Source organism: Lithobates pipiens, unplaced genomic scaffold (genome assembly GCF_037356315.1).
Source record: "Lithobates pipiens isolate NorthernLeopardFrog02 unplaced genomic scaffold, aLitPip1_a1.2 Scaffold_16, whole genome shotgun sequence".
In the NCBI taxonomy this organism is placed as follows: Eukaryota; Metazoa; Chordata; class Amphibia; order Anura; family Ranidae; genus Lithobates; species Lithobates pipiens.
The window spans coordinates 207,287,807-207,300,603 of record NW_027507748.1 but is presented as its reverse complement, the minus strand read 5'-3'; the positions used below and the strand labels follow the sequence as shown (position 1 = coordinate 207,300,603).

General features: G+C 43.7%; 1 protein-coding gene across 1 annotated transcript in view; it reads right to left on the bottom strand.

The window, feature by feature from the left end:
• The window catches only part of ATG3 (autophagy related 3), a 124,903-nt gene that overhangs the window by 89,374 nt on the left and 22,732 nt on the right, over positions 1 to 12,797 (bottom strand). The window contains 1 exon segment of the mRNA XM_077480936.1: positions 4,957 to 5,006. Coding sequence (XP_077337062.1) covers positions 4,957 to 5,006 — 50 coding nt within the window.

Below are 12,797 nucleotides of genomic sequence, written 5' to 3'. Positions count from 1 at the left end.
GTAAGTGACAGTGATCAATCGATACTGCACTTGGGTGGGCTGGGCGGAGGGGCAAAACGCAGGTGCTAGCAGGTATCTGGGCTGATTCTGCTAACACTGCATTTTTGGGAACCCTAAACTGCTGGGGACGCCATTATAGATCTGAACAGATCAGATATTGATCCGTTCAGATACTATACCACTAAGGGAGGACTCCCCACCATCACTGCCACTAATATTATTACCCCCCACCAAGGAGAAAGAGAAGGAATAAAAATAGAGAAAGCATGGAAGGAAGAGGAAAAAAAGGGAGAGGAAGAAAAAGGGAGAGAAATAAAAAAAGAATGAACAAGAAAGACAGCTAGAGAGAGGAATGGGAAAAAACAAGAAATGGATAGAGAGAGATAAAAGGGAAATAAAAGGAGGAGGACAAATAGAGTGGTACATCCTAAAATGTACCATAAGGGGTTTTAATACTGTACAAGTGTAAGAGACTCAGGGAGCGCTAAATGTCCATGGGTTAAGGGCGCAAATTACTTCTCTTGCCTTGGGTGCTGGACAACCTACACTATGAAAATAATTTTACTGTTAGGGGTCCTCACAACTTGGGAAATTTTATCAAGGGATTAAGGATTTAGAGAAGATCTGTAGAGAAGAGTGGACCACAATCCCTCCTGAGAAGTGTGCAAACCTGTTAACCAACTACAAGAAACGTCTTACCTTTGTGCTTGCCAACAAAGGTTTCTCCACCAAATACTAATCATGTTTTTCTTGGGGATCAAATACTTTTTTCTCACTGAATTGCAAGTCAATTTAGAACATTTGTACCGGTTTTTTTCTGGATATTTGGTTAATATTCTATCTCTATCATTTAAAATACACATATGATAAAAATTATAGACCCTTCATTTCTATTTAAGTAGGCAAACTTACAAAACCTGCAGATAATCAAATAATTAATTTTCTCCACTGTATAGAGCGCTGTCAATAGCACTTTAGACATATATTGTACGTCCACATCAGTCCCTGTCCTCAAGAAGCCTACAATCTAAGGCCCCTAACTTACATTCTTACACACACATATACTAGGGTCAATTTAGACATAATCCATAAAGACCAGCACTCCAGAAATAATGAGTAGTGAGTGCTAGCACTGAAGCTAAAAGCTCCATTGAATTAAACAGTGCTGTCATTCAAAACATATTTCATGCAGTGGGGGCTGGAGGAGTAAGGGTTTATTTAGCACAAGGAGACTCTCAACAGATTAGTAATACTGAATCATAGTACTATACAGCAGATGGGAGTTCGAGTTGAGACAGGAAAGTAAGAGAGGAAGTCACAAAGCTTTAGGCTCAAAATAGTGTTATCACCAATCTATACAAAGTGGACAGGCTCTGTGATTCACAGTAGTTAAAGCAAATGTGATACTGCGTACACACAATTGGACTATCTGGCGGACTTAGTCCGAACGAGCGGACCTGCCCACACACGCCGGACTTTTGAAATGAATAGACTTGCCCACACACGGAGTTAAGTCCGTTAATTTTGAACGTGGCTCCGGGTAGACGAGACTAGCGAAGGAAGTGAATGTCGCCACCTCCAGCGGCGAGATTGACACCCCGCTAGCCCCGTCACCTCCTCCGCTAGTAAAAGAGCTAGCAGAAGATAGCAGAGGAGTCCGACAAGAAGACCTCTGAAGACGGAAGAAGAGAAGACCCCCGGAGCTGTCTAATAAAGTATTTTCAAACCCTGTGTTGTGTTTTTTTTATGTTCACTTTTTTCCCCCCAGATGAATTGGTAGGGTACTCATTCACATACTCATTCACATAGGGTAGGGGGCCGGAATCTGGGGGCCCCCTTATTAAAGGGGGCTCCCAGATTCTGATAAGCCCCCCACCCGCAGACCCCGACAACCAATGGCCAGTGTTGTCGGGAAGAGGCCCTTGTCTGTATCAACATGGGGACAAGGTGCCTTGGGGTGGGGGGGGGGCGCAGGGCACCCCCCCCATGTTGAGGGCACGCGGCCTGGTACGGCTCAGGAGGGGGGGGGGGCGCGTGCTCGTCCCCACCCCCTTTCCTGACCGGTCAGGCTGTGTATGGACTTTGGGGGGACCCCCACGCCGTTCTTTCAGCGTAGGGCTTCCCCTTTAAATCCATACCAGTGAGGTGTCGATCTCGCCAATGAAGGCGACGACATTCACTTCCTTTGCTAGTCCCATCTACCTGGAGCCACGTTCAAAATGAACAGATTTTACTCCGTGTGTGGGCAAGTCCGTTCATTTTATAAGCCCGGCGGACTAGCACTCAGACGGGTGGTTTGTCTGGCGGATAATTTTGAGTCAAAATTTCTAAGTCCGCCGGACTTTTGGGAAGAAAAAGTCCGCCGGAGCCCACACACGGGCGGATTGGCCGGCGGACTCTGGTAATCCGATAGTGTGTACGTGGCATAAGATATAGCCAGAACACGCTACAAATATCTGAATGACATCCAAAGGTTTATGGTAAACCTTTCCACCCACACAGGATATTACATCAATAGTAATATTAAGAAATGATGTACTACTGTATACTAAAAATGGTGCCAAAATAAAATACAATAAATCCAATATATTTTTGAGAGCTGCTCGTTATAAAGCTATATAATTTCCCAAAAAGATGTTAAATCATACATTAATATACAGTGCTCTCACTAATATCCACAAACTGAAAACCATGTGTGTAATAAATTGAAAACGAGTCTAATGAAAAAAATTGTGAAAATAACAATGCTTCTAGCAATTCAGACAAATCCAATCTGTGTTCCAATATGGCGAAAGTGACATGTCACGTTATTCCAACCCTATGCAGGTTTCATCCGAAGCATCACCCCTGATGACATCAGATGTTTCTGACGAAAAGTGTGTAGGGTGGGACACTCCACTTCCACCATAGTGGAATGCAGGTGGAACACAGATCGGCGTTCCCGGACTTGTCTGAATGATTTCAACTTATCAACCCATTGTAAATGTGTTTTTAAACTATATTTTTAATAAATTGGATTTACTGCACTATGAGAGGCCTCTCTTTAATCCCACTGTTAAGTATGGCTGGTACCGATAATCCAAAAAGTATAAGAAGTGCTGTACAGATGGTTTATCCAGGGATGATGAATACAAGCGGACAAACAGTACCCAATGCTTTGACTGCCTGTAATGGGGGGTCAAGTGGATCTGGTGAGTGAGCTGTGTACTTGCATGTTGGTGAAGAGGATACACTGAAGGCACTCAGGATGTGGATATACCTTGGTGTTTGTGGATACACAAATATTGGAAGCACTGTTATTTTCACCATTTTTTTTCTACTGGACTCATTTTCAATTTATTACACCAAGTTTTTTTTCACACATGGTGTTCAGTTTGTGGATATTGGTGAAAGCTCGGTATATTAACCTCCCTGGCGGTATGATTATTTCAGATTTTAGGTGCTAAAAGCGGTACCATTATTTTGCATGGAAATTTGACGTTTTATATTGTAGGCCTGTAATTTTTAGAAATAATTCACTTAAATCCATCCAAACAAGAGAGAGTCTAATAGACATCCCGGGTATGATAAAATTTGAAATATGAAATCATAAATTATAATATTTATGTATAAAATAAATAACTATAAATAATAACATATACTAATAATAAAAATTATCCAATAAAGTAATCAAAAACACTGAAATATGCTGAGTTGCAGAATTGTCGATGTCATTACTTTTAGTGTTGGATGACGAATTTCCCCACAAATTACTATCGCTCAATTCTACAAGTGATTCCAATTTATTATCGCTGTTTTCTAGCTGGTCTATAACCACTTTTGATGTAAACGGACATTTTTTGGTTGCTAAGGACAATCTCCAGTTTCCTGGCATAAAGAACAGTATTTGTAATATAAAACTGCATGCAGGACACTGGACAAACCACTACGGACAAAGGGGATGTGTAATTATTTGATACAGTACTGTAATCTGTAAGATTACAGTATACTGTGTTTCTAACTTTTTGAATTTGGCGCCAAACTCCGTCCCCTTGCGTCGCAACGCTCGCAGGGAATGGAGCTCGGCACGGTCACAGATCGAGCGAGACACGGCGGCTCGCTGATCACAGCGGGGAGACATCGCTGGATCCAGGGGACAAGGTAAGTAACCCCCTACATGGATCCAGTGATGCGATCCCGAGTCTGGCTCGGGAATACCGCTTATGGTAATTAAATCTCACCCCGAGCCAGACTCGGGAATACCGCCAGGGAGGTTAATGTATCATTTAACACTGTACAAATATCTGTACAGCGTTTAGTCCTGTTCTAACCTCTATGGTGAAAGCTGGCTATAATGTATACAGTGATATATAGTGCATGTCCACTATGTGCATTACTAGCTTGCATGTGAAATCAGGTGGCATTGGGACATTTAATAGTGTCTTTTTTTTTTTTTGTTTCAGGCAAAGTGAGAAAAGGTTAATACCTTTTTGATGTTTTTTGTTGCAGAGATATCAATTTACTTATTTTTCAGGTGACAGATTTGAACCCTTCACACTCCATCTAAAACGTAAAACTATTTTATAATGAGATACATTTTAAGACCACAGTTACCAAAACCCATCAGTTTGAGCTGTTCATGAGGGCTAAAGCACTGGTGCCCAGTAGTAGCCTAGGAACTGCAAAAGACTTCAGACACAATTGTCTGTGTCTGTGTATGCGGTTTATAGTTTTAACATATACAATTCCCTTAGCCAGAATTCTATAATCCAGCCTGACATTCATAGATAAACATTTTACCTTAAATTGATTATCACAACAAAGAATTTATTCAGTTACTTGCTAGACACAACTGTGAAAAGTAAAGTGTGGCCAACGTTATTTGGAAAGGACAGAAAACAAAAATGAACTTAACATTGAGGGTCGGTCATCAATTACAGTGTGAAATGTAATCCAACCTAGGAAGGAATTACTTACCACTGCCAAGTAGGACAGTGATGAACTAGGTGATCACCAGCGGCCAGAAACTGATAAAAAGAAAAAGAACAGGAAAAAGTTTTCGGTTACCGATTCAGACTGAAATTGCACTCTAAAAGTATTCAATTAGTCCCAATTAAGACACCAAAGTCATCATAAAAATGTAGGTAGAATATGTCTTGCATTAGGATGATAGAAATATGAAAATGTATAGCTCAACACCCAATTGGAATGGACTAGGTTTTTGATGGTTACCAGTTTTAGACCCTTTTGTTTCTCCTAATTGGAAAAAAAAACAAATCTGATTGGCGGCTGTGGGAAACCCCCTCCTTTTTTAGCATTTGTGGGCAAATAGGGCTATAGGCCTTTCAAAATTATGCAGACTAGAAGCACAGCTTCTGCAGCAGAGCATAGTTTAACTGAATTATAGAAGATAAGCCTTTCTTTCTGGCTCAGATCTATTCTGATCCTGGAAGAGGAGTAGCCTCACACCGAAATCTTCAAATTTAAAAGCACAAGCAGCTGGCATATAGAGACATGGGAACCTTATAAAATGGACATTTTCTGCACAGAAAATGTGTAGGATGTTCTAAAATTATATCAGAGATATACTCTGCGAATGTTATAGATACTCGAACTTGCGCCATTTAGGAGATAACAGCTCCAGCTGAAAACATCACCAGCGCATGCACAGGTATCTCACATGCATTGCATTCACAGAACACTGAGTGCATCATAACTGCAGAGCGCCATGCCACTAAGAAAACTCCTGTGTGCATACGCAGAAGTGACATTGTGGCCTAGCCATTCAAAAAACAGCCAGAGAGCATGAGCCCAGAACGAAGACCAGGAAGATGGAATTGCTGGGAGCCGTGACAGCTCTGTGCAGGAGAGCTATGTTTGAAAGGTACTGTAAGCAGGTTATGATATGCTAGTATTAGGGATGCACCGAAAATTTCGGCCGCCGAAACATATCGGCCGAAAATGCCCTTTTCGGCAATTTGCCGAAAGGAGAAAAACGGCCGATAATTGAGCTGAAAATGGGGCAGGGCCTGGGGGCGGAACTCCGCCCCGCCCCTGCTCATGATGGGGGGTGTATAGCACAGGAGAGCTGCCGACGTCTGGTTGAACTGAGCGCCAGGAACATCACAGCTTTAATTTCAATAGCTGTGTGGTCCCCGTCGCGCGCCGTCACACACAGCCCCTCCCCCGTCTGGGGAACTTTGATAGACAGATCACCTGTCCAGGGTGATCTTGGACGGGTGATCTGTCTATCAAAGTGCCTGGACAAGGGGGAGGGGCTGTGTGTGACGGCGCGCGACAGGGAACACACAGCTATTGAAATTAAAGCTGTGATGTTCCCGGCGCTCTATTCAACCAGCCGGCTCTCTTTGCTGCACAGGGGCATCGCTGGCTGCATCACTGGGGGGGCATCGCTGGCTGCATCACTGGGGGCAACACTGGCTGCATCACTGGGGGCAACACTGGCTGCACTTATCTCTTTTATCATGTCGTCAGTCTCTGACCACCTCCTGTAGCATTGTCCGCAGTCTGACCACCTCCTGTACCATGTCCGCAGTCTCTGACCACCTCCTGTACCATGTCCGCAGTCTCTGACCACCTCCTGTACCATGTCCGCAGTCTCTGACCACCTCCTGTACCATGTCCGCAGTCTCTGACCACCTCCTGTACCATGTCCGCAGTCTCTGACCACCTCCTGTACCATGTCCCCAGTCTCTGACCACCTCCTGTACCATGTCCCCAGTCTCTGACCACCTCCTGTACCATGTCCCCAGTCTCTGACCACCTCCTGTACCATGTCCCCAGTCTCTGACCACCTCCTGTACCATGTCCCCAGTCTCTGACCACCTCCTGCACCATGTCCCCAGTCTCTGACCACCTCCTGCACCATGTCCCCAGTCTCTGACCACCTCCTGCACCATGTCCCCAGTCTCTGACCACCTCCTGCACCATGTCCCCAGTCTCTGACCACCTCCTGCACCATGTCCCCAGTCTCTGACCACCTCCTGCACCATGTCCCCAGTCTCTGACCACCTCCTGCACCATGTCCCCAGTCTCTGACCACCTCCTGCACCATGTCCCCAGTCTCTGACCACCTCCTGTACCATGTCCCCAGTCTCTGACCACCTCCTGTACCATGTCCCCAGTCTCTGACCACCTCCTGTACCATGTCCCCAGTCTCTGACCACCTCCTGTACCATGTCCCCAGTCTCTGACCACCTCCTGTACCATGTCCCCAGTCTCTGACCACCTCCTGTACCATGTCCGCAGTCTCTGACCACCTCCTGTACCATGTCCGCAGTCTCTGACCACCTCCTGTACCATGTCCGCAGTCTCTGACCACCTCCTGTACCATGTCCGCAGTCTCTGACCACCTCCTGTACCATGTCCGCAGTCTCTGACCACCTCCTGTACCATGTCCGCAGTCTCTGACCACCTCCTGTACCATGTCCGCAGTCTCTGACCACCTCCTGTACCATGTCCCCAGTCTCTGACCACCTCCTGTACCATGTCCCCAGTCTCTGACCACCTCCTGTACCATGTCCCCAGTCTCTGACCACCTCCTGTACCATGTCCCCAGTCTCTGACCACCTCCTGTACCATGTCCCCAGTCTCTGACCACCTCCTGTACCATGTCCCCAGTCTCTGACCACCTCCTGTACCATGTCCCCAGTCTCTGACCACCTCCTGTACCATGTCCCCAGTCTCTGACCACCTCCTGTACCATGTCCCCAGTCTCTGACCACTTCCTGTACCATGTCCCCAGTCTCTGACCGCCTCCTGTACCATGTCCCCAGTCTCTGACCGCCTCCTGTACCATGTCCCCAGTCTCTGACCGCCTCCTGTACCATGTCCCCAGTCTCTGACCACCTCCTGTACCATGTCCGCAGTCTCTGACCACCTCCTGTACCATGTCCCCAGTCTCTGACCACCTCCTGTACCATGTCCCCAGTCTCTGACCATCTCCTGTACCATGTCCCCAGTCTCTGACCATCTCCTGTACCATGTCCCCAGTCTCTGACCACCTCCTGTACCATGTCCCCAGTCTCTGACCATCTCCTGTATAAAAAATTTTTTTTTAAAACAGTCATTTTCGGTATCGGTGCTGTTTCGGTATCGGTTTTCGGCCTAGTGTATTTTTCATTTTCGGTATCGGTTTCGGCACCAAAAATCCCATTCGGTGAATCCCTAGCTAGTATGTGATGCATACTAGAACATTATGGAATTAATCTGTAGAGGGAATGATTTTATTTTTTACTTTTTTCGAGAGTTTACTACAGTTTTAACAGCAGGAATCACGTTTTTTTATTTTAAAGAATTCTGCAAAACTAAATTTCCTATTTTGTCTGCCTTTAATGGTACAGACGTTTGAAGGTCTGATGCTGTATTATAGAAGATATTCACATTTTGCATGTGACCAGGAGCATTTTTTTAAAGATGAAAACAGAATACAGTACACAGATATTACAGAATATCAATGACTGCCCAGTTGCAACAAATGACGTTTGAACAGTAACAGTAATATGGCAGCAGATATTGCAAATTCATTTTTAACGTGCAAACTCCAGAATGTTCATCCTGCTCTTGGTTTCACTACCTGGAATGGGGATGACGCCAGCAAGTCTTTAAAGTATATGTAAACACCAAAATGTAAGAGGTTAGGGTTACATTTCTCTGTCTCACTATCAACATACTTGTTACCTTTATTCAATAATGTTGAGACCATACTAAATACTGGTTGTTCCCACCAATCCCCTTGGGAATAAAAGACTTTCTGTTGGTTTCTGACCATGCGAACCATGAAAGCAGATCTACATGTGTGGTTTGAATTCCTTCTAATTAAACACACAGGATGCCAGGCCGATGCATAGCATATCTGTAGCCAGTCTGTAAAATAAGCAGATGTACCCCCACTGACAGATATGTCATGGCACTGGCTGGATTGCTCCTATATAACCTTGATCGCCTTCCTGTAGAAAAGATAGGAACAAAGCCCTTGCAGTCATGTGACCCCTGAATAAAACAGCATTTTGCTACAGTTTAAAGAAGCATTTCTTATAGAAAAAAAAAAAAAAAAAAAGCATAAATCCTCTAGTATTTTCTCTAAGAGCTTGTACACACGGTCGGATATTCCGGTGGACAATGTGCAATAGGACCATGTTGTCGGATAATCGGACCGTGTGTGGGCTCCATCGGACTGTTTTCCAGCTGGGCTATAAAATTTTCCGACAACATGATCTGATCGGACTTTGTCCGATTGTGTGTAGAGAATTCCGATCGGACAAAGTGACACGCATGCTCAGATCAAATTCCTAGACCAAAGCTATTGGCTACTAGCCTGAACGTAGTCCCAGCGTAATGAAATTACGTCATCACGTTCTGAACGATCAGATTTTCCGACAACTTTGTCCGACCATGTGTATGCAACAGTTTCGGACAAAATGTAATGAATTTGGCGGTCAGAATGTCCGACCCTGTGTACAAGGGCTAAGAATATAATCTGTCTGACATTTTGACTTCATAGCCTACTTGTTGGTTGTAGACTTTATATGTCTCAATCCCATCATACTTGCCCACCTTCAGGTCAGTGATTCTATGGGTACTGAAGTGTGGCTGCAAAGACCTTCAAAACAAGCAACAGCACCTCTTGTATTTCCATCTTTATTAAAAAGTTAGCCAGTGGTGCAAACAGAATAGCATTTTGAGAATGTTTTGCAAATTGCCAAGACTTATGTAAAATACTAAAATTCAAAACCTTATCGCAAAGAGTTTCAGACCACAGATGAAAAAAAAAAAAAAAAACACACACACCATCTGCCTTCCCTAGGAGTGTGAATAAGAAATAGCTGCCTTCTTCTCCTTCTGTGTCTTCCCATTACCTTCCTTACCACTATATTTCTCTCTACCCCTTTTCCCCTCGTGCCCACCCTTACAAAACACACCTTTTATTTAAATTTATTTTTTTCAGTTCTTCCTATTTTTTTTGTTTGCTTTGGTTAAGAAAATAGGTTTACACAAAAAGAAAATAGTATAATGACCTATCCCATCAGTGAAAAACATACATTTTACTGGGTTATTCAAATGCTGTCTATTACCGGATCAAATCAGTGAGAACAAACTCATTAGAACCTAGAGGCAACAAATGACTTGTACTGTCCTTAATGTCCTTAACAGTATACCAATGATGTTTCTTTTGCTTCACAGCTCTGTTTCGATATCTCTAAACTACCAAATACTTGCATACAATGATTTGGTTGCATCTCTTTGATATGTATAAAACATAGAATGTAAATTTCTAAACTATGGCTAGAACATCTCTGGTACCAAATTATATGACTGGTATCAAGTGTTCCAGTCTAAGCGGCTTGTGGCATAAGATATATTGGAAGAGATTAACAAAACACCATCTAGGACGGTAAGAAATTCACAGGACTGTCTAGGACTGTGAGCAATTCTCAAGGAATAAAAAATAAAAAATAAATTGATGGAAAAAAAAAAAAAAAAAAAAAAAAAAATCTATAAATCCGATTTTTTATTTAAATACATTTTTTTTAAATCAAATTAATTTTAATAAAATGCTTTTGTAGTAAAAATCTGTCTAAAGATAGTTTTCTATTTAAGATATATAAATACTTTTGTTTATTGAGCATGGAATGGAGCTTAGTTATGTAGCATGAGGCTGTATATTCTGCAATATTTACATTTTTGGTAAACTCATTCAATGATGCCAAGCTCTGTAAGCTGAGATAACATACACTGGCAATGTTACTATTTGAATTAAATAAAAAGAATTTAAAGGAGTTGTCCAACCATGTGTGATTAACCCAAAATTGGTTCTGTTAGCGCTGTTTTACTAACCTGGACAGCTTATTATTCTAAATAGGGAACCTTAATTTTGTCTGCAAATATTAAATATTCTAACTACCAGCAAGAATGAGTCCCTACATTTATGGTTCAATGTTTTTATTGGGTTTTATCAGGAAAAAAAAGAAACAGAGGAAAAACCAGTATCTGTCATATGTCAATACATAGTAAAAAGGTACATAGTCATTTGGATACAGATGACAGAATAAAAAAAAAAAAAAAAGGCATACTTGAATATCTGAAGCCCTTGTAGTAGCTTAAAGAGGGATTGCGGCAAAAAAAAAAAAAATATTAAAAGCCAGCAGCTATAAATACTACAGCTGCTGACTTTTAATAAATGGACACTCACCTGTCCCGGGTTCCAGCGATGCCGGCAGCCGAGGCCGATCGACCGCTCGGGCCTCGGCTGCTGCCGCCGCCATTCTAGGTGAGGGAATCAGGAAGTGAAGCGAATCGGCTTCACTTCCCGGCTCCCTACTGCGCATGCGCGAGCCGCACTGCTCAATAGGAAATCTCCGCGCTGTCACTGGGACCCGTGTGTGTCCCAGCAGACAGCGCGGCAGGGCAGGAAATGGCGTAGACTCCCGTGGGAGCCTATGCCCGGAAGTGGGTGAAAATACCTGTCTTTGACAGGTATCTCTACCCCCCTCCCCCCTGAAAAGGTGTCAATTGTGACACCGGAAGGGGGGGGTTCCAATCAGCGGAGGTTCCACTTTAGGGTGGAATCCCACTTTAATAGAAGGTGAAGGGCATTGTTTCCCACCCCAGTCACCCCATCTGGGAAAAAACTGTGTCTTGAGGGGGGAGACAACACATCCAACCCTTATGTTTTATTGTTCTTCACTGAAGCTTTACACATATGGGGAGGCAATAGGGTAAAAGAAGGTTAAGCATGGGCATAATCGGTAGGGGAGCACCGGATGGGGTTTTTGGTGCCGAAACCGATAATGAAAATGAAAAATACACTAGGCCGAAAACCAAAACCAATACCGAAATAGCACAGATACCGAAACATATTTAAAAAATAAATAATTTTTATATAGGAGATGGTCAGAGACTGGGGACATGGTACAGGAGATGGTCAGAGACAGAGGACCTGGTACAGGAGATGGTCAGAGACAGAGGACCTGGTACAGGAGATGGTCAGAGACAGAGGACCTGGTACAGGAGATGGTCAGAGACTGCACACATGATACAACAGATCAATGCAGCCTCACCAGTGCCCGTCAAATACAGCCAGCCAGTGTCCCCATTGCAGTCAGTGTGTCCTCTATTGCAGCCAGAGTGCCCCATTGCAGCCAGCCTGTGAAGGGAAGAGAGGAGAGCCACCTCCGCCGCCTGTTTGATCACAGTGCCGGGAACATCACAGCATTCATTTCAATAGCTGTGTGTTCCCGGCCGCGCACCGTCACACACAGCCCCTCCCCCTTGTCCGGGCGCTTTGATAGACAGATCATGGAGGGATTGTATTATTCAAGGCTTTTCGCTTAAAAGGAACTATTAAGGTCACGCGCGTTAAATGAAATAAGTTTAAGAGCCATGAGAGAATAGTAGCCAGCTAATTGTGTTGTTGCTCCTTATATGAGGCATGAATAGTGTATTGTGTCTTCATAAGGTTACCCTTTGGAGTAAGTTTCAAACGAGAAGTAATTTTGAAGCTGTACCTGTCGAGTCCACTTCTGTGATAGGAGTGTTAGGTTTATATGTGCTGCATCAGAGCAGAGATTGGGATCATAAAGAACCAGCGAAAGAACAAAAGGGATAGAAAAAGAAATTTTAAATCTGGGAAAAAGTCCAGAAACTATGTGCAACTCAGATGTTGCAGTGCCATGGGACAACATAGTTAGAAGAGAATATACAGGGAACGTGGACTTAATGTCAGTAGGTCTGAGAAGGAAATAAGGAGTAGAACATTACCTTAGTTTCATCCGGGAGCGAGCTAGATAAAATCCAGG